The sequence below is a fragment of the Saccostrea echinata genome, unplaced genomic scaffold, assembly GCF_033153115.1.
Source record: "Saccostrea echinata isolate AGI-Se365-2 ecotype Australia unplaced genomic scaffold, CSIRO_AGI_Sech_v1 ptg000054l, whole genome shotgun sequence".
Classification (NCBI taxonomy): Eukaryota; Metazoa; Mollusca; class Bivalvia; order Ostreida; family Ostreidae; genus Saccostrea; species Saccostrea echinata.
The window spans coordinates 3101502-3125629 of NW_026889803.1; the positions used below are offsets into that span (position 1 = coordinate 3101502).

The 24128-nt window shown below is 33.3% G+C and overlaps 1 protein-coding gene across 1 annotated transcript; it reads right to left on the minus strand.

Moving 5' to 3' along the window:
• Positions 1-1025: 1025 nt before the first annotated feature.
• LOC133172254 (short transient receptor potential channel 6-like) lies at positions 1026-17416 on the minus strand. The gene is made up of 14 exons (XM_061307105.1): positions 17181-17416; positions 16350-16841; positions 10473-10646; positions 9936-10100; positions 5672-5939; positions 5184-5323; positions 4943-5036; positions 4652-4803; positions 3755-3903; positions 3373-3571; positions 3005-3244; positions 2776-2898; positions 1434-1500; positions 1026-1282 (listed from the first exon to the last, which is right to left on the minus strand). The coding sequence occupies exons 1-14, from the start codon at positions 17250-17252 to the stop codon at positions 1026-1028; spliced, it is 2592 nt and encodes an 863-aa protein (XP_061163089.1). The 5' UTR covers positions 17253-17416.
• Between the last annotated feature and the right edge of the window lie 6712 nt (positions 17417-24128).

Sequence of the window (24128 nt, forward strand, 5' to 3'; positions counted from 1 at the left end):
CGTAAACTGTTTTTGTAAACAGGGCACGAGCTCTGTTGTTGTTAATGTTTACGTTTCACCGGGTGTGTTCAATTGTTAAACTCTGCACACACCACTGAGCACGGACTGACAATACTGGTGAGAGGATTTTGCTTTCTACATTTCTACTCTGAAATTTCTGCATTATAGTTTTCATAATTTTCATTAATAAACAACAGAATTGCTACTTTTCTAAAGTAATAAGGATAAAGTTAAAATTTGTGAAAGTGCAAGGATGTTTCTATCAAACGCGTCCAGAAATTCGAAGTTTCAATAACTTCCAGATAAAATAAGATTTTTATCAAATTTTCATATGAAATGCTATAGCAACATATAAGTCATGAAATTATATAGAAAAAATGAGTAAATATTAACTTCAAATCTGTGTCTAAGCACCTTTAAAATAAACCCCGGTCTCGAAGTCTTGATATGGACATTTTCAGTCACCTGCAACTGAAAAGATGTTACCTTTAATAATATTCTTCTGCAACTTTTCATCACAACATATAGATTACTAGTATTAAATGTTCTAAGTGTTTCATGAACCCCGGGACTGGTCTCAAAAGCTTGTTACTTAAATAGAAAAGTCCTTCTGAATGCGTCATTATTGGAAACATGGGCATTTATCTCAAAGAAATAGAAAATGGTTTCTGAATATTACAACAGTGAACAGCACATCTTGAATGGGAAAAAAACAACATAAAATTCTTTGGTTTTATCGAGTTGTCATAGTTATACCACGTAATGATGATGACAACAATTATTAGATTCACTAAGACTTTATGGTTCTTGGTGCTTCTTCATATTTCCATTCTAGAAAGTAGTAGAAAAAGTATAGGTAATGATTTCTCATGGCGAGACAGATTCTTGTGCTCGAAAATCCAAGCAGTGCATACTCACATAGAAAATCTCACATTCGAAATCACAGACACGATATACAATGTACATGTAGTACAATTTGTATGCAATGACGAGTTTTATATTTTCTTTTTAGTAAACAGAAGTTTTCAGAGAGGTGCTGTCTGCTTTGTGTCGTCGACGACTGCATTATCAAAGTTTTGGATGTTTGCATCCTCTGTGTTTTCATCCTCTTCTTTAGGGGACACAGCATCTGTTCCCGGCGCATGCGCCATAGTCTTCACATATTTAAGAATGGATGATACCGACTTTGATATTTCGTTGATGTTAATTTCGTTCACTTTTATTTGACTCAGCATCTCATATCGAAAGCTTGATATATCTTGTTTGATTTCTTCGAAGTCATCTGAAATGATGAAATTAATTTACGATTTAATGGTTATGAAAAGTTTTTTTTTACAGCCCAAAAACATTCTTGATAACCCAAAGAATCCCAAATTGTTAGTTTATAAATTAATATATAATAAGTTATCTTTCATATTTCTTTGATTCCCTACCCTCTGTGACTTCAGCTTCTCTTTGAATATCAAATATATAGCGTTGTATGATTGTCTGGATCACTTTCTGCAATAAGACATTCGAATTATGATTTATTTTTAAGAAAAAATGCATCATTGAATGAACTTACTTTCAAATATGTTCTATGCAAAAAGGGCATCTGATATAATGAATAATAAATTTCGATTTGTCGTGTATCATGATAACAATTACCTTATTTTGCTCTATTGAGAAATCAATCACTATCTACATACATTTCGACTTATTGCCTAGCTATCTAGAGTGAAAAGTATATGCAAATGAAAATAAGAAGATAACGAATCGTATATCCTGTGAACAATACGAATTTTGAACAGGGCAACTGGAAATACCAGAGTTGGGATAAGGTGTGTAGGAGGAGTAGGAATCCTCTGTCGACCGGCCACACCCGCCCTGGGCCCTCTGTTTTGATCAAGTAAAGGGAGTACATGTACTCCTTAGTCACAAATAGCATAAGAACAATGGCTTAATGATTGGTAGGAAACATGTCAGTCAAAATAAGAGATCCAAAGGTAGGCTGTATTTACAAATTTGGTCATTAAAATTTACAACTATAATAGAATGTGCGAATCCTGATTTTATACAAGGTTGTTGAAAGCCGTGTATCATCAACTTGTGTATTAGTAGCCTGCGTTGGTTTAAAAGTTGATCATAATTGGAACACGCTCTTGTGTACTAAATCAGGTGGAAGACATAAATGCCAAAGGCAGTTAATATTGGAATATTTTTACTACAGAGTTCATTTGTTAGTTGGCCATTAAGGTCTATAGTCAGTAAAACATCCAAAAATGAAAGAGATGTGGCAGATTCATTGTGTCTTTTACCTCAAGTGCACTGGGATATGGCATAAGTCATATTTAATTATTTTTGACAAAAAAAAAACGAGTTTGAATACTACTATTGCCCAAAACCTTAAGGCTCACGGTCAAAAGTCATATTTGTACACTTCAAATATTATATAGGGAAAAAACATCCATATATGAATCAAACATTTAGTCTGCACTACAATATCACACGTGTTGTTATTACTGTATGTTGTTCTCACTCATCCTTTGCACATGATAAGGATAAGAAAGCTGTCTTTATTAGAGGACTGCAGAAAATGTATTCAAAAATAATTATCAACTGTGACAATAAGTTTATTGTCTTTGAATGTCGGGGGTGGGGGGTTCACTCGGTTATTTTTTGGTGAAAATGAAGTTCTGATTATTTTTACTTGTAAGCCATAGCGCAGACTTAATGAAATGTCCTTTACTTTTCAAATGGTTTATAATGCATCATACATCTGGCGATCTGACCTACCTTATAGTCCAAGGGTTCCTGAATGATACTTAAACTCCTTCTTCTCATGTCCATATCCTCTGGGCTCAGAGTATTTGATTCAATCTCAATGGCTGCCATATCCACGGGTAGCCCTCCATTTTCCTATACAAAAATGTAAGTTTTAAATATTTTATTTCTATTTTGATTAAAAATGAATTAATCAAACCATTTTGAAGTAATTTCTGTTTTTGAATCAACGCACACTGACCGCTTGTGAAGTTCCGTTTGTATTGGCATGTCCTGGGTCTATTTTACTAGGAGAAACATCGTCTGAAGGCTCTTCGATTCCATCAGCACTCTTACAACAACAACAGGCTTTTGCAACGTTGTTGATAAGTGCGCGAGGCCCGCCCAAAATGTTCAATGGCACCGGAAGTGTACAGCCTTCGCCAATATAGTCCATATACAGAAGACTCCTAGAAAACTTCCATTCACAGTCAGCGTCTTCCTGTATAATAAAGCTGCTTTGTTGGAATCATAGGACAATAATTCAGAATCAAATAACAACATTTGGTCAAGAAGATAGGTAATAAATGGACGAGCAGTCAGCTATAAATTTTGCACATGACAACTTACTGCAATATTTTGAAAAGACCTCGTCATGACGGCGATGAACATGTTTATTAGAACAGTGACAGTGACGATGTTGAAGACTCCGTAGATGATATAGCCGATGTCCTCTGTAAAGTTGTTCTTGTACTCTCCCAGGGATAACACATCGGTATCACCTCGTCCAAATATGGACCAAAATACTGTCCGGAACGTAACGAGTACGCTGTACGAAGATAATGTTCAAAACGTCATTATATTCTAGAATCGTAAATGTTTATTTAATTTAATGAAATTGTTTTTATTTTCATAAACTGTTTATACAAATTTGGGTATTTTAGAAAAACGTTATGTAATACTGGGGACAGAAAATCAAGATTTACATTGTTATTGTTGAGAAGAGACTTACGTTCCGAAATATTTTTCTGCCTTGAAATCGAAGTCATGATCTGTAATTTCAATGTCATCATGCACGCTGTAGTACCAATAGAGGTTGTGTAGGCCAACCATAAATGAACCAATAACCACGATAAACAACAACATAAACTTCAGGATATCCTAAATAAAATTAAAAAAAAAAAATACAAAACTTAATGTGATAGGCATTAGGCAGCAAGAATAAAGATGAACACAGTTTCCTTTGCTTTAGAAAATTAAATTAAACAACTAGTAAATTAACAATTAACCAAACAACCATCATTGCGAATAACATAATTGTCATTCTGGTATTTCAGAGGAGTATTCCGTAATCGAATACTCATCGTCCCCATACAGCCCCCACTCCTGAAATTCAGGTCAATTCAGGTAGTAAGTATTTCATAAAATAACAAACTTAAATGACCATTTGTTATTGGCTTATTGTTGGTGGTTGTATACTTTATGTCATCTTGGTAGGTGTTCGTTTTCTCGTTCAAGTTGACATTTCTTTCTTTTTTACCAATATAGCAGTATTTATGGTTTTCCATCAATAAAATATTGGAAACAGAGGTATTAGTACATTTATTTGTGTATGGAAACATCAAAGTAACTTTTAAATGTGTTTTTCCTCCTAAAGGAAAACCCTACGCTGTTACCCACAAGAATGGTATATTGATATCTGAATCCCCTGATTAAATGCTTATCTATTTTGAAATCGGCTATTTTAAAAAAAAATTATACATAGCTGCTTTATAAGATATTTTTCTTAAGGTCTATGTGTTTTTTTTTTCGGCAACAACACACTATTTATGAATTATATTATTTTATGAATACTTAAACAAAAATGTTTTCTTTCCATGTAAATAAGCCCCCATATTCTTTTACATACCTTAACCATACGACCTAAAGTAATCTGAAGGGGACCAAGTGCTTCGTTGGCAGGCAATAGATACGAAATTCTTGAAAAACTTAAAATGTTGGCAACAGCGAATAAGGCTTCCGCGGTGTTGATAGGGTCAAACGGCTCCCAGTAAAATCTGTCTGTAAGATAAATAAGTATGTAGACAAATTCAACTGATCCTAGGAACATAATATAGGCAGTGGATACTGTAAATCCAGTTTAAATACCAAATATATTAACATTAACAACACTAAAATAACAGTCTTCTTCAATAGATACCTGCATTCAGCCAATAAAATTGCCATTCCAAAAAGAAATACTGATTGGGATCTGTCAGATTTACATTCAAAATATACTTTAGTGCAAGTTGTCCCTGTTTAAAAACAGAAGTAGCCTTTGGTATAAAATTGTTAATTTGTACATGTATGCGATTTAATTAGATCTAATACACATATCAAACTAAGATGAAAAACTCCAATGGAATATGCTTCAAATTATTTAATTCATTTTTTATATTTACCTTGATCATAACCATATATCGTAGTGTAAATGAGGCAAAATACAAGCACATTAGAGCTGAATCCATCAAGTTGTACCATGACTCTATGTAGCTCTCTACTCCGAGAAGGTAAATTTGGTTACATTCCTGGCATGCGAAACCTAAATAAAAATTGCAGTTCTGAGGTTAACTTTCATAATTCTTTTTTAATTTATAATTAAGCTACAAATATCTTGTCATCTTTTAACATTTTGAATGACAATGATTAGATACGTCTAACTAAAATGAATATTTTTTATCAAGTTAACATTAAAAGCAGGAAATAGAGATTTTTCTAAAAAAAATTAAGGAGTACATGTATGTCAAGGATAACGTTAAAAAATGGGAAAATTTATTTATTGCCAAGACATACACATAAAGAAAAACCATAGAAGAACACAGATATTTCCTTATCTTCCAAAAGTATACCATCATATTTCCTTATCTTCCAAAAGTATACCATCACTCACCCAAAACCCATATTGATAACAAAAACTCCGTTACAGATGGGAAGAGGGGGCGGATAGGAAAATCGTTTCCCATGAAAGTCCTGTTGGTGGTGGATCTAAGGGAGTTGTAGACCTGGTGGAGACTTTCGTGGTGGTTCTTCAGTGAGTTTGCGTTAGAGGTGGTGTGGGTGGACTCCGCCGTGGAGATTATGATCAGGACGAGAAAGGAAATGAAAGACAACATCTGGCAGATGAACTTAATGCACGGATACTTTAGAATCTGTATCATCTGGAAAAAGTAGTTTGAAATTTGTAGTTAAATCACTTAATATTATTATAAGCGAAATCCGATATTTGAGTACTTCTTTTTTTTTTTTTTTTTTAAAAAACAAAAACAAACTACATTTGTTTTTTGTATTATTTATTATAACATGTATCTCTGTTAATGAGTTCTTTCTATCAAAACACGGATTTTAAGTCTTGCTTTGGTAAATCTTTGTGACAATCAAAAACATGCTAACACACTATTTATGTTAAAAATAAAATTAGTCAGGGATTTTAAATTGTATTTAGTTTATTTCTCAGCTCTCATAAGATCAGAAATATACATAACAAAAAGACATTGTGTGTCCCATTTACATACAAACAACTAAAACAACTTAACATGTGCTAAGTAGCCAAAATGTATAAAAAGAAAATGAAACCTAATTAAACTGAGATCATCAAAACTTAGTAAATACATGTATCAAAAACAAGATTTTGTTTATTATTTTTACTATATACAGTTATTTGAAAAAAAGATAAAAAGCCTTTTAGACCTGAAATGTTATAAAGGTTGGATGCCTTTAAAAAAATGATATTTGACCTTCCAACAAGGATACTTTTATTCAAGAGTTAATGTTTGCAACTTCGTATGAAGAATTTCGTTTTCAGACTTTTTCTGTTTGAGATATTCATTTATTTAAGGGCCACAAGATGAAATTCAATCGCATGTATATAACTGTGAACTTTATAAACAGTAACTTTTCTCTTTCCAGTCTCTAACTTGCTACAGTACTGTAGTATACCAAAATAAGACTCTAATAACTGGATAAATAAACACAATGACAAGATTCAAAGTCAACAATAGAATTATCAACGTTACAGGAACAAATTATGAAGTGTAGCGGTTGATCTTTGTGTGAAGGGAGAAAGCAAGAGTATCGAGTAAATAATAAGTATAGCAAATGTTTTCTTTTACAAAGAATGTTAATGAAATCGTGTTCTGTTGCAAGGGAAATCATTTTTGGGTAGGGTAAAACACCTTTCCCACGTCCTTTTAATCAATTCTCTATTTTTGTTGATGCAATACTTTTTGTAATGTTTGGAAAAGATTAATCATTGGACGGTCAAAAGATAATCAGTCTCTGACTAATTGATCCTGGCCAAACTAGAATATTACTTCAAATCAAAATAAAACAATATTGGCAAATTATAATACGAAATGATAATAGTCAGCTCTGTGATTGAACATTGCATTCTATTTCACTCCATTCCTGGGGCAATGAGCTATATTTGTGAAAATAATAAATGTAGCCTAATAACTGACAAAGAAAGGGTTGTATTTTCTTCATATGATTATTTGTTGTACTTTGTATTCAATAACACAACCCTAAATGTTAGAAGTTACATGTATCAATTGACTTAAGTAAAATATTTATTCCAGCGATAAATAGTCTTAGGTGTACATTTCCTTCACAACAGAAATGAGATCTTTGTTTTCTACAAATTAAACCATTGTTGACAAATGAAATTCGATATAAGTCTGGTAGAGCACTTCCTGGTAGAGATAAAAGCACGAGCACAATCTGTCTGCCGAATATGCAGAAACAATCCAGCATAAACACTGATTATTCCAGTCCGCTTGATGTGGAACTTAATGAGATAAAACCTTAAGTAAGCTTTCATTGGGATAAAAATCTTTATCATTGTAATCAAAGATGTCGATTTCAAGGTTCTTAACAAAATGTAAATTGAACATCAAAGGAAAGCGAGTTTGATTAGTAAAAGAAAAATATCTGAATCAGCATTAATCTTCATGTTTTAGAATTAATTTAATAAATACATTGCGCATATGTATGCACAAATTTTGCCCTTTACATACCAGGCATTGCAAGAGAGCCCTTGAAAGAGTGAAAACATTTGTTAACGTCATTTACAATATCGGTGTTGTAGAGTAGGATTTTCCCCATAGCCTGCTTTCCCCCCAAAATCAGTACTCTTGAGTATGACCCCCCCCCCCCCCCGGGGGATCTCACAATAGATTTCCACTCTTTCATTTCCCCTCTTTTTTCAATACTTAAATCATATCGAAAATATTTTGACTAAAAGTTTATGCGAAAGTCAACTGATTTTTTGAAATTAAAATATGAGTGTTTTCTACTCAAGAATCATCAAATTTAGTTTGAAATCTTAAATCTTTGAGTCTCAACCAAGAATTTAACTCATAGGAAATTGCAAAATTAGTCACTCAAAAATCGTAAGACTCGATGTCTCAACACCCTCTCTCGGCGCCTGTTTGTTCACGATCAATTTAAAATGTATATCATGCAGGTCACCTTTAGTGATTTGATAACTTGTCCTCTGAAAGGCCCAATATTATATCTATGGTTCGATCTTTTTTACAAAGAGTGCGTGAGAAAATTCTAAAATTTGTTATTAAAGGTTCCGCATACTATTTTGTGAGTATTTGAATTGAGTTCTTCAAAGGGAAAAAATACAAAAGCCAAAACTAAAAACTAACAATACAAGAAACACTGCTTTTGCAAGTGTCTCTTCGACCCCAGCGGAGTTATATTGGATTTGAAAGCAGATAGCAAATACTCTCTTAAGGTTTTGCAAAATTTCAAAATTTTAGAAATAAATGACTCATTTTTAGTTCCATGGCAACTGCAGCTATTTTGGATATTTAAACACCAGAAACTTAGAGAGACACATATCAATAATATGTAAATGTAGTTTGAAATATAATTGAAGAAAAAACCCATTTAAACTAAAATTCCTTTTTGTTTCCATGGACAAAGTTAAAAATTTGTCCAACCAATTACAGTGTACCAATTTTTTTCCCCAGAAACCTGTTTGACCAGACGAAAAGAATACGATTTTAATGTTTCAAAAGAATTGGTAGGACGGTTACTGAGAAAATTGAGATTTTAAATATTAATTTTTCATATTTCGTATGTTTCAGTGAAACTGGTCGCCATTTGAAGAAGGCACACTTGTAACAATGTTGCCCCTCTCCCCTTATACATAAGAACAGCCATGATATTTTATTTGGGGAAAAATTGGCTCTTGGGGAAATCGCACTCTATAACTAAAACGCAGAGTAGGATTTCCCCCGGAAAATTGAATCTGATGGGGGAAATCCTACTCTAGAGTCATTTTTCTGTAGGGGGAAATCCTACTCTAGAGCCTATTTTCCGGGGGAAAATTCTACTCTATAGAGCCAGTTTTCCGGGGGAAAAGATTTTAGGGGGAAATCATACTTTACAAGACCGGTACCCACTTAATAGTTTATAACACATTAAAGTTGTCTTTTTTAATTTTTTTTATTTCTTCAAACGTAGTGCCAAAACTGTAAATAGTGAAAACACCAGTATTACAATCCTGCTTTTATTTTGTTTCATTGCCTTATAGAAATAAATATGACAAATCCCATGCAGAATTGTGCACACAGGTACATAGCTACAATTATGTCGCATGCACAGCATTGTGGACACATAAGGGTCACTTTGTCCTTCGCCTGTCTGTCTGGTATAGTACACGTCTGCATAAAAGTCATCTGCAGGCGACACGTAATCCCTACACATTCTCATGCACTCGGGAGTTAATTTTTTTTTGCATTATTTTATTTTTTTATCTGACTTTATAGTGTTGTATTTAATAGTTAACCATGCTTTCAAAATTAGTTCAAAAATAAACAACAAAGATAAAGGTGACCATTATTCATAATCTTTGATATAAATACAGTGAAGTAATCTACAATGCGCGGAATACTATTGTAACATTAGAAATTGTGGGAATTTATAATATATCCTGTGAATATCGAGGGTAAAAATTGCTCATGAATTTATATCAACAGAGATTTTAGAAAGTTTTCTCACAAAAGTATATTTGTAGCTTCCTCAAAGCTTGTTTGGCGTCACAATGAAATTTTAAGCATGTCCCACAAAATAAATAATTCCATAATATTTCCATAGATTGACCACTTTAAGATTTTTTTCATGACCAAGAAAAAAAAACTAACCTTCCATTTTGGAAAGAGAAGATACACAAGAACAAGAAATGGATAGGACAGCATAAAGAGTATAAACATTAGGATCCTTTTAGGCCAGCTAGCCCGCTCCAGAGAGCCCATACCGTAGTACCAGGACTTCATCAGTTTCTGCTGGCAGCTGGGATGAGCCACGAACTTAAAAAAGAATGGTAAAAATTTTGTTGATTTTGAAAATAGAAAATAATGGAGGACTTCAAAAGATTGTATTAAAAAGATTTCAAAAATTGGAATTAAAATCGGAAACCAGTAAGCGCAGTTTAATTTCTATCAATGTGTGATACAGAATACAGAACAAAGAGAGAGTGGAGTCAGTGATTTTGAAAGATTTTAGAAGATAAAACATTTTCTTTTCATAGTTTGATCAGCTTGAGTTTTTTTCTTGTAGTAAAAGGATATAACATTTTAAATTGTCTGAAGATTTTGTTACGTTATACTCTGTTATATTGGATTTATGAGAGAAGGTACGGTGGAATTATTTTTATGAGTTCTGTCGAATAAACTTCGTACCTTTTTCTCCTTGTAGAAAAGTGCAAGTTTGAATCTGGCTAGACTCTCATAATGGTTGAAGCGTGGTTTTCCTGCCTTATTTAGAATAATTTCTAGTTCCTGTTGCGTGCGCACACGGTCCAGTAACTTCACTGTGTACTCACTTAGCTGTTCCGCCAAATCCTTGTACTCTTTCTATAATCAGTGAAATCAAGTGTTAAATCAGCTAAATTTGAAAGCAAATGTTTCCAAAAAGAACAAAACAAAACAAAAAAACACACACACAAAAAAAAAAAAACATGACTTGTCAATCCATATATTTCATATAATTATTGATGAATATTATACTTTTAAATATTATTCATATAATAATTCATGAATTATGAAATGGAATCATAAATACGATTATTTTACATTGGATTGATTGATCGGTTCATTTTAGTCTATTTTATAAATTGGTAATATTTCTAAGACACCCACAAGGTACAATGGAAATTGAAAATAACGATATTTATTTTTCGGGAAATTTCGCAATTTAAGATTGTTTCAGTGGAATATCATTATTCTCCAAATTTGAAAATGACTTTAGCCATTTTACAACCAGATTGACAATCTACTAGATTCAGACTTGACGTTAACCCTCTACTGAGCAATGTTTGATATTTGTAGAAGGTCTTGATTAATTTTATTGATTCATGCAAGAGGAAATTGTCGAAGTTAATGCCACTGAGAAAAAAAAATGCTATTAAATTTATTACAGTTTTTAGAATGTCGGTCATGCATTATAATATTTACTGAGTTGTTTAAAACAACTACATCACTTCTGTGAATATTTTTCTTTCAAGAAACAAAGTCAATTTCATGTATATGAAATGATTCTCATAACAGGTTGTTGCTTTTGAAATAACCTAAACTGGAAAAAGACTAAATAGGACATGTACAATATTGTATCTTTCAGCTAATCAAAGAATGGTTACTGATTTTTTTTATATGCTCTGGATGCATTATTGTTTGGTGTGTGTGTGCTTGCTTACCTGTCTGTGACTTTTTATGTGACCCTTATTATTAAATTCATAGGTACAGGACAAGTTCATTTCGTGAGATTCTGCTCATTAGTCTTGAAAGAAAGTGTTTTCCCAGCCTCTTTTGTTTTTATTTGTTACTAGGCATATGGAATGATCTACTATACATTCTGTAACTGAACATTACAAATTGAGGTCCAATATGTGTTTATACCTCCTTACAAATGAAATTTGTTTATTTATTTTCATTGGTGATTTTCTCCAATTCAGTATATTATAAAATATAGATGATTCTCAATAAAAAAAAAAATCCAATTCCAAGGAAAGTATGATGGATTTTCTTGGTTTAATAATCTGCTGTAACAAGATTCAAAATTTAAACATTCTCATGAATCTATCAAATCAAAGATCAGTCAAGAGACACTACAGGCAAAAACTGTTATCATTACCTTCATGACTTTTATCAATTTTTACATTGATGAAACATTCAGGATAATAAAGTGGAACCATTTTTTTAAAAGCAAATTACAGTCAATTGTATTTTCTATAGTGGTCTTTTGATTTTTATGCCCCTGGATCGAAAGATCCCGGGGGTATATTTTTGTCCTGTCTGTCTGTTTGTCCGTATGTCTGTCTGTATCTATTGTCAACTTTAACCTTGCCCATAACTTTTGATTGGTTGAAGCTATGACTTTCTTATTTCACATGTGTATTCCTTGTGAAAGACCTTTCTTTGGGTACCACCATATTTGACCTTTTGACCTTGACCTTGGAGTTTGACCCACTTTTGTAAAATTTTATGAGACTTTAACCTTGACCATAACTTCTGAAAGTTGGTGCTTGGGGTTTCAAACTTCAGATGTGTATTCTTTGTGACAAGGCCTTCCTTTGGATACCAACCACTTTGACCTTGACCTTGGAGTTTGACCTACTTTTGAAAAACTTTAACCTTGGCCATAACTTTTGAATAGTTGGAGCTAGGGCTTTCATCCTTTACATTTATAATCCTTGTGACAAGACCTTTTTTTCGATACCAACCACTTTGACCTTTTGACCTTGACCTAGGAGTTTGACCTACTTTTGAAAAACTTTAACCTTGGCCATAACTTTTGAATGGTTGATGCTAGGGCTTTCATACTTCACATACGTAATCCTTGTGACATCACCTTCCTTTGGATACCAACCACGTTGACCCTTTGACCTTGACATAGGAGTTTGACCTACTTTTGAAAAACTTTAACCTTGGCCATAACTTTTGAATGGTTGGTGCTAGGGCTTTCATACTTCAAATATGTAATCCTTGTGACAAGACCTTCCTTTGGATACCAATCACGTTGACCCTTTAACCTTGACATAGGAGTTTGACCTACTTTCGAAAAAAATTAACTTTGGTCATAACTTTTGAATGGTTGGTGCTAGGGCTTTCATACTTCACATAAGTAATCCTTGTGACAAGACCTTCCTTTGGATACCAACCACTTTGACCTTGACCTAGACGTTTTACTTACTTTTAAAAAACTTTAACCTTCGCCATAACTTCTGAACAGTTGCAGCTAGGTCTTTCAAATTTCACAGGTATATTCCTCGACACAAGACCTTTCTTTGGGTACCAACATTTTTTATCTTTTGACCTGGATTTTGACTTGCATTTGAAAAACTTTAACCTTCGCCATAAGCTGCCATACGGAGGCATCAGTGTTTCACAAACACATCTTGTTTTAAAATACATTTCATTTATTGCTTTACCTTAAAACATGTAATTGGTAAATGTACAATTATAAACCTTAAAAATATTTTTTTTTCGACTTTCCATAGCATTTGAAAAATTTTATTTTACTTTTTGCCAGATTTTTAAAATCCCTCTGCTTAATCTTCCCTCTCCTTTAATTTTCTATACTGTTTGAGGTAATATTATCATTTACACCATCTCTTAAAAAAATAAAATCACAAATAAAACTTTAATTTTTGATGTGGACATGATGACAGACTCTACACCTATCTGTAGCTTTTCCAGTATTCTTCACCATCTGAGTTTTTCTTGCTATCCGGGGAGGTTTTGACACATGGCGATATATTTAAGCTGATTATTTTTTTTTCACAATGACTACTTTGGTGTCAAATAAAAAGGAAAATATTGAAATAAGTGGCAGATGAAGACGTTTCACACATTTAGTGGGAGAGATAATCAGAGAAAACGGAACATTTCAACAGAATAGTATGAAACTGAAATGTCTGTATAAGATTCGAAACGACAATTCCAGCTGAAATTCCTACATATACCTAGGCGTCTGAACTATAGTGTTGCGGACAGTCAGTGCTTTAACACCTTCTCGATATTTATAATCTTGAATAGAAGTGTCAAAATAAAAAGAAGGATTATTTTATACTTACACATTATTAGTGGTTAAGAGTGAAAAGGAACTATGCTGCTCTGTTTCATGACGGTGCCATTCTTGAAGAATATAAGTATTAAAACTTTGCGTATAAAAAGTTTATTTTTTATTAATTAAAACATTATATTACTCTTGACGAATATCAAATTTTCCTTTATTTATTATAATCAGTCACTATTTAACAGGTAATGGATTTTTTTTTTCATACAGGAAGAACCATATATAAGGACCATACTATTCCTTACCATACCATACCATACCATATATGTAACTTGCTTTACATGTACATACATTATGTACCATATCATACACGTACCACACCAAATACATGTAGCATACTAGGGCATGCCTTGTCCTTTTATAATTCATTCAAAAATAGGTACGCGTAATTATGTTCATTTATTAATTTGAAGTTAATGAAAAAGCAGATTGCAGCACATTGGCTTTTGCCACAGTACATTCCATGAAAACGTATTGTTAAAATTTATCAAGCTGCCTTAGTAACGATGTCGTATGACCTGACAATTCGGTGTCTACCCGTCACTCAAGGGGAATATAATCCAAGAGATCTCCCTCAAAGTCCTGTGATTTTAGTATATATATATATATCATCTTTTATCATGATGTGTAGTCACGATCACAGATCAGTGGAAAGTGTCAATTTTGTCGTGTTTAGATATGTCTGGCCTCTGTATTCCACTTTTTGTCGGCATTTAAGAAGTATTTTACATTAGATTCTTCTCATGCTACGACAGACCAAATGTAAGTCATGAAAGAGTGTCTTATTGTCCTCTTTTCCCCAGAAAGTTTGGCCTTTAGGGGTCTTCGCTCTTTACTATATACTGCTATTTCTTAAATATGGGTGATTTCATGGGCCAAATTTCTGCTCACTAGATAACTGTGTTATATGAATTTGGACTTTTCATAAGAATTTATAGATGGATTCCTATCACAATTTCCTGAATCCACAATATTAAAAATCCAACTAAACTGTCTAGTCTAAATCGGTGATAAATGGCTAATCAATTCTGTCCTGTTGAAGATTGTGAAAGTAATAATTGCTTGATGATATTTCCTACGTACAGAAATGAATATCAAATCATCGATAATTTAGACGTAAAATGTTTAATCAATAGGTTGTATGTTTTACATTCTAATGATTGCTCTCCTATCGGTTAAGTAGGATTACAAGCATATACTGAAATTCATGTGCACCATAGGTTTGAACGAATTTAACCATATAAATTACGAGTGGGAATAACAAAATAAGGCACTGTCGCTATGCAGTTGACGTGGTCTTTCAATTGCATATGTCGAAACGTATAATTTTTCACTTTATAACAATATGACATAGCATTTATGTTATGTTTTCCATGCTTTTTTGTGGAGTAACGCAACTGTGGTAGCAACAACACCTATTGGTATAGGCGTTTCCCTTCCAAATAAGTAAATAATAAAAAGTTTTAACCTTCTACTATACAATCAGAAAGGCCCGTACTTCGCCGCCATCTTAATTCCCTGAACTCTGTCAGAAGTGCCTCAAGTTTAAAACTTCTCTTTTTCAAACTATGAGTAATATTTTTATAAACAGTTTTCATTCTTAGATGATCAGTTATTTGGTGTATAAGTGTTTTATAGCCCGTATAAGTCAAAATCTGGCTACTTATAGCCGAGGTTAAATAGACCAATATGGCGGAAGTTGTAGGCCTTTTGATTTTACTGTAAAGGGGTCAATATTTTTTAATCACTTAGTTAGAGCACAGGAGAGCGCCTATAGCATTGACTCTAGTTCATTTATCTTCAGGATATGCATAAGATGTAATTCATCTTTTAAGATTTTCTCAAAACCTCATTTACTACAAGCGGTGAGAGGTAATGGTGAGGTCAGATGGCACTACTTAAAGCTAAAATGAGGAAATAATTCCTGGAAATTGTCATTTTCTCTGTGATTGAAAAAAATAAATGCTTTTTGAATATAAGTTATTTATGCTGAAGTGATTCATTCAATATGCCTTGAAAAACTATCACGTCATACCCCGGAAACTTTCAGAATTGAAATAATTTTACTGAAAAAAAATCATTTTTGTTTGAGAACAGAAATTTATTTTACAGAATGAAATTTTTATATTTTATGTATGTGCCTTTGAAATCCTTTGACCTGATTTTTTTTTATCTCTGGGGAATAACAACACCTACATATAATTATTGCTTCTGAAACAGAACTATCTCAGTCACATTATATGATTGAAGATGATAAGTAATATCGATGACTGATATCAGTGTTGACAATCTAATAGTTTGAAATGGGAATGGGGATACAAAAGTACAAACTGTTTATCCTGAACACTGCAAAAACGATCTCTGCTGAGATATCACTAGTTTGACGGTCAATTGACGAGAAAGGCTAAGTTTATAGAAACAATGAAGGGAGCACATTACCTTCTGTTTTGATTTAAAAAAAATCTTTATATTATGACACTTACCTTGAAGTACTTCTCTACTCTGGACAAGCTTTTCAGTTCTGAACCAAGTTCAAATGCTGTTAAAATTGGGTCTTTGCTGGACAATGAGATGTAAGCTTCACTAGCTAGACCTCTGTAGGCATTAAGTCGATATTTGGCAGACCGCAACATATCAAATTTCATCTTGTTTGTGCATTCTTGACAGGCACACCTAAATTTGTGAGGTTTTTGGATGATCTCCCCTCTTAGAAGCAATAATTGGACAATCTCGTACTGATTCTTCTGGGCCGCCAAAATAAGTGGCGTTATATCGGGTGAAAACTGTGATTCCTCGAAGCTGGTTTTAAAGAAGTGGTCATCGTCCCCTAGTTTCTTTCTCTCTTTCCACATTTCCAAATATCTTCGGTGTTTAAGAATGGTTTCTGCAATCTGGATATGCCCAGCACTAATGGCCTGAAGGACGGCCTCATAAATATGGCGACCACTTGATCGGTCTAGAAGTACCTCCACTACCTAAGAAGGATGAAAATTCTTTGTCGTGTTTTAAAAATTGTTAGAGATTAATGAATGGACTTACAAATGTATTAGCAAAAATGTATACAACAAAGATATTCAATATTGTGGAAAGTCAGTGTTTTGTCTGGCAACTCGTTTTTTGGACTCAATGTATTAAACTTTACCTGTTGTCAAAAATAAAAAAGTATTGTTATACATGTATTTCATTTTTCATATGTTTATATGGAATTTGATTTGTCCCTGAAGATTAAAGTCAAACATATAGTTTAGACAAACTTGAAAACACCAATTATCTGGCTCTAGAATTAATTTAGAGAAAATCAAATTTATCGTTACCTCTAAGTGCTCATTTTTGACGGCCAGACGTAGGGCTGTTCTGCCTAGGGCATCAATACAGTCCACATTCATTTCGGGGGTCTGGTCCAATATTCTTTTGACAGACGGAATATCCCCGAACTCGGCAGCATGGAGAAATTCTTCCTCTACGTCCACAAGCTGCGAAGATTGATGGCGTTTATAAGAATAAACAATATCAGACAGACAACGAAAATGATATCTCAGCCTTTTTCTCCCCATGAAGAATTTACATTTCATTCCACTAGAATCAATTAGGATTATTTCATCCAGTAGAGGATTTTCCCTGTTTTGAAGATAAAACTCTCGAGATAAATATTTTCTAAATCTTTTTCAAAACAAAACTATTCCATTCCCAGATGACTAATTTTGCACCCTTTCGTTGAACATCATCTCTCTTTACATTTCCTAAAATGTCGCTTCCGTGAGTTTATAATTTATTAGCAATAAAAGCTTCCTCTTTTTAAGCATTCACGAACTTCAGATTAAAGCACAGATTTTTCAGACTAGGTGGTAAAAATTACACATTACTTTGACAACGGCCAATTCCATCATGAAAATTTATTTGACTGTTCCACACAATTCCTAATTTATAGTCTGTGACACACTGTATGGTTCAACCTTAATGATTATTGGAAAGTGTAATGATGCATTGAGAATAACTATGGCCTTTGACAATATTTTACAATGTATCGTAAATAAGATGACAAGGCAATTAGTTTATTACTAGAACTAATACGATTTCAAATCGTATTTCTTCTAGTAATGAACTATATTTTTAACCACAAAATACAATACTTTAATTTGAAGCTCTCATAAAACTTGAAGTTTTCTAGCTTAAAGAATACATCCTCTGATTGTTTTCTCTAGTTTCATACGTTAACTATCGCTCCCTTGAGGAAAACGTCCTCTAATCTGTAATAATGAAAACTTAGACCCTATTTTATTGAAGTCTGATTGCATAACTTACTGTTCAAATAAATATAATTTATTAAGATTCCCCGTCCCCAAGTGACATCAGATCTCTCCCTTCTCAGTGAGTATGAACAAAGAATGAACACATAATGTTTAAAGTTTTACAACAGATATTAAGTAAATAATTTATATCAATTTTACTGAACAGCTTTGATGAAAATTCATTCAGATGAGAGGTTAACCATTGTGGGTTCACACTTCATGTAAGAAATCGGGGGAAAAAAAGAATGGGTTGGTGGGTGGGAGCTACATTTATCCTAAAAAGTGCTGTGATAAAGGTAGCAGTATTGAGCAACATTTGTCGAATACGGTGATTCTGGAAATATCAACGGCATTGAACGACAATTGTCATAGACAGTGCTTCTGATAAAGGCAGCATTTGTCCAAAACAGTGTTTCTAAAGAAAGTCATCGGCATTGAGCGGCACTTGTCCAATACATTGCTTCTTGTGAAGTCAGCGGCAGTGAGCGGCATTTCACCAATATAGTGCTTCTGGTGAAGTCGACGGCATCAAGCGGCATTTGTCCAACCCATTGCTTCAGTGTAAGTCAGCGGCATCGAGCAGTATTTGTCCAACGCATTGCTTCAGTTTAAGTCAGCGGTATCGAGCGGTATTCGTCCAACCCATCGATTTCTAAACAATGATTTATTTATGGACTTATCTATTTTTGAAGCCTTATGAGCATGTTTTTTAGTGAAAAATTTTATTGTAAATGGTGGATTATTAAAATCTTATGAAAAAGGTAAACTTTTCTATTTAAACAGAGCAACTGACTTTACCAGAAGCACTGTCTTGGGCAAATGCCGCTCAATGTCATTGACTTCATCAGAAGCACTGTAATGGACAAATGTCGCTCATTGCTGCTGACTTCATCAATTCTCTGTGTTTGCCAATGTTGCTCAATGCCACTGACTTCATCAGAAGCTCTGTGTTTGCCAATGTTGCTCAATGCCACTGACTTCATCAGAAGCACTGTGTTTGCCAGTGTTGCTCAATGCCACTGACTTCGCCAGAAGCACTGTGATGGACAAATTCCGCTCAATGCCACTGACTTTATCAGAAACACTGTGTTTGCCAGTGTTGCTCAATGCCACTGACTTCGCCAGAAGCACCGTGATGGATGAATGCCGCTCAATGCCGCTGGCTTTACTGGAAGCACTATGTTTACTCTAGGCAAATGCACTGATTTTTAGGGGAAAAAAAATATTAAAGAAACATTATACCCAAGATTTTCTAGAAGGGCTGTTATGTATCTTAATACTGGTATTTTGCTAGAAACTTATTAATAAGTAATCTTCCTGGACTTCTTACATGAGGAAATAGCCCCATTGTGTGCAAATGCATAGCTGAAAATACACGTTTTAACACAAAGTCCAAGTTATGCTAATTTAACAGTCCTAGAGTTCATAAAACATTATGTACATTATGAGAAAACACCAGTAATCCTTATTGCTGCATTTCTCACGAAAGGACATAAAAAGCACATTCTTTTTTATTTTGTTGCGAAGTGATAAAAATTGTAACGAAACCAATAAGTCATTTCGTTTTTATACTTGTGAAAAACGAATGATATAGGTCGAAGTGTACGTTTGTAAGAGAAAATAAAATTACGTTGAACACCACTAGACCCGACATCTTAAAAATAAAAATATAGTACTTCTTCTTTATATATATTCTCGGCTGTTATTAGCTACATAAATAATAGTATTATCCTCCAAACTTGGCGTACTCTTGTAAAAACATAATGGTCATTCCTCACGCCCGAAGTACCTGGGGCCCGTTTTACAAAAGAACTTACGACTAAGACCAAAAACTTGAAATGATTGTAAAATCTTGCACAATTAATGATTCTATTACAAAATGCCAGCATAAATATATCTTTATAAATTCTTTTTCAAAAGATTAAAACCATTATCATATTAACGAAAGAAAAGGAAGTTATTTTCAAAATTACATTTTGGTCTTAGTCGTAAGTTCTTTTGTAAAACGGTTTGTCGCAAAGTCGTGGAAATATGCAGTTGTTATGCATACATATAATTGTGTGTTTACATGCGGAATTTTGTCAATTGCGTTTCAACGTTATGTTATCAAGATGATTAAAAAAATCAGAACCTCTGCTGACGATACAGAATTACGTCAAAATAATTTCAAAACATATCAATCGTAAACAGTAATACTCATATTGGAACTAAGTTATTAAATGCATAATTCATATTAAATCGGCTATTGTGCTATTAGTGTAAAAATAGTGTCCTTGCTAAGCTTTATGAATTTTGTTGGGTTTGTTTTTTGGCGGATTTATATCAACTAAGTGAAGAACATTTGTTCAAAATGTACATCTAAAAAAAAAAATAAAAAAAAAAGATCAGTAAGGCCAGTTTAAAAAAAATGTTTGGTTGCCTTCTCCCACCGACTGGCTAAAAATGGCCCGATTCAAAACTTTTTTTTAACCTCCAGGAAGCAATTACTTTTTTATGCATTCCGGAATATAGATTTTAAAAATTCAGCATTGATTTTAAAACTTTCTTGAAAAAAAAAAAAAACATTTCTCACCTACCTACTGACCGACCCAATTTTTTCATCCTGGGTCGGGCGAGGGAAAGCAAACATTATTTTAAAGTTGGCCTCAAAAATAAAAAAAAAATATACAAATACTTCATTTTTCCTCTTGCTCGAGATTTTAAGTCTGTCAAAACTATCAAAAGACGCTCGGCATTTCATTGATTTCAATTTTAGGCATAATGGGAAGGTCTGGTCTAAGTATATTCGTTTCAATTAATTTGCTTGGATTTGGTATCCATGTGCTATATAAAATATTCGGCATTCCGTCTGCGTTATTCTCACTGATTAAAAGAAAAAAAACAACTAAATGTCTTTATGCCTTATCTGGATTCATTTTGTTTGGTTAATTGAGTTCACTAAACTACTAAATAATGAAGAACTGATTTGACACAGCGTGATCCCAACAATATTTTGTGAATTTCAGGAAAAAAGGAATCTATTAATGTAATTGGATAGGAATACATTCCTGATTATTTTTCTTCACAATCTAATTAAAATTGGATCCTTTACCCTCCTGTATTTTTTTATGTCCCTGTACAGCGACATAACAAAATACAGGAGCGTAAAGGATCTAATTTTAATTAGATTGTTTTTCTTCATACATGTATCGTAAAAAAAATGTTAACAACCTAACAGAGAAAAATAGTGATGCTAGCAATGTTAGCTACGGGTATCAAGTGTTGCATTCAATGGAACCATGATATAAAGGTATATATACATGTAATAGGTGACTCATGCAAATCAAAATGTAGCTTGACTTGAAGGAAATCTGATTTCTCAAGGGAAACAAATTCGGTCTTTCGGTCATAAGGAACGAATGTTACTTTGTATAAAAAAGGGAATAGTCAAGACTTTATATCAATAACACCAAAAAGAGGATTCTTTTAAATAAATACTAGTTATTTGTATACAGTAAACATCGGCAACAAAGTCTCTTCGCAAATTCCATTGTGTGAATTTTTGAGCAAAAAAAGTATAAAGTTTGATTGTATGCCTTCGGGAAATTTCAAAGATCCATTAATCTGGAATCACATTTTCATACCTTCACACCTCAGAAGATCATTTCTAGGTGTAATTCTTTATCTCTATGAATGTAAGCTAGATCATGACGATAAACTCAATGTGACAAACCGTGAACAGGTGAGATCAATTCTTTTGTCCATCTTTATTCCCGTTTGTCATTTATTATTGAAGACAAATTAATGTCTTGTAAATCAATGATTTCCACTCAGAGATGAAAAGCTGGTGATGATAGCTAGAAAAAGATGAAAGATTTAACATGCTCATTAACCAATGCCAGGTATTGTTAGGGATAGTCTGAATACCTGCGACTTACGGAATATTGTTCATCGTGTTGAGTTCCTTACTCTCATCTTTCCATAGTCCTAATGTCAAAGGGTTCTCAAGTTATGGTCTGAACATTGATTTAGAAATGGGTCAAGGTAAAAAAAAAAAGTTCAGCGCATCTCATCTTGATCACATATTTCCATATAACTACACGTGTAGTCTGAATTCGTAAAAGAAGAAGAGCAAGAAGAAAACAAATTCAATGTCTGTCCTTTGAAGGGGTAACATAATTAATCAAAGAAATTATCTTTTACAAGCTTCCTTTAAATAGAAGGTAACAATGGTGTTGTAAAGAGCACAGTAAACATGACAACGTAAAATAGTTAAGTAGTCTGGCGACCCAGTATAATCAGTGTAAAGTGTCATTTTCTTGTACCTTGTAAGGTCTTGGATGTTTGAAGCACCTGGTCTACGTAAACTTTTGTTATTGAGGCATTTGTAAAAATACGGAGAAGAAAAAAAAACCCTCTCTGATATTGCAGATTATCTGTATGTAAATGTATGGCATTGCAGGTCCCATCCGTCCATCACTTATTTTCTATATACCCGTTGTGGCCATTACTAACATTATCGTCTTGTTTCATCCATACTCCAATGTATTCCTGCGAGGTTTATCACTATCTTTATTAATGAGAATCCTGTTAGAATCTCTCAGATTTTAACATTCATATGTGAATTATTAATTTGCAGAATAGGATTCTCTGAATGGCAAACATTTAGATCAATATCTACGTCTGCAGAAAGGGCTCTAAAATTTAACATGTATTTCAAAAGCTAGAATTTTAACTTTGGTCTGTTGACACCATCTTCAATCATAATTAAAACAGTCATCTTATTTTAGCAATACGTATTTGTCTATGCTTTAAAAGGGTGGTGAGTTATTTTATTAAACCATAAAAAGGGTTAAAAGAACCGCCCTTAATACTCTTAATCCTATATCAAGGAAGTACATTGACTGGTTTGACACGCCAAGAAGATATGATAATGACAACATCGACAAGGTATTAAAATCCTAATCTTCTGGTTAATGATGATAGATACATGTAAGTAATACCAGAGAACACACAGGCTGTACTATTCATCCTTCTGTAAATTTACTGGTCCAAGTTCCTTGTTTATATAATCAAAGGCCGAGATGACAGCAACAGTACATACGACACACAGAGGAAATCATGAACCATAGCTTGTTCAAAGGCTTTGGTGACACCAAGGCATGCACTTTCCGGATCTTCCTTGACTTTAATGCAAAAGTGGTATAATGCATCTCAGTTCAATTATAACCACTTCAAAGCAATGAAAGAAACTAAATATTTTCATTCAAATACTTGTTTAAATAGAGTACAGATGTAATGTGAGAACTATTTTGTTGAAATGAATTGTACATGGCTATATGCTTACGGGGATTGCAGCAATATGAACATGATATACATATAACATCATTTTTCACTTCAAATTCTCTATCAGCATACCTACCATTATGCAATTACACGACAAGAATACACAGAGGTCACAAAACAATCCTAGAATATTCTTTTTGATTTCCATTAACAGAGTTATAAACTACATAGCATGAGGAAAATTGTATGCGTAGCTGGTTTAGATCTGATTTCGAGGTAAAAACACGATCAAACAGCAGTATCGTATTCTGTTGAAAACATGAAGCAAACGGGAAAATATGTCGCTTAAATTCACAGGTTGGTGATAAAATGGAAACATTTAACATTTGCTCGAGGTGCTTGTGAGCAAACTTCGTTTTATCTACCCCCATCCAAATTTGAATTATTATTCTTTAACAAATCTATTTAGTATTTACAAAATGTTCAATAAGACAAATCCAAAATAACTTAGAATAAAAGTTTTATTTAGAAATCTTTCAGAATTAAGATTATCAATACAGCAGGCCCATAGGCCTTGACGGTCAGAAGAGTATCTTGAGTTTCTCAGGCTATGGTCACTTTGGCCCACGTGAACTGGACTTACGTGACAAAAGTTTACCACTATGGGGAATTTTTTTTTTAATCATCATATTCAAGTAGCTTGTCTCC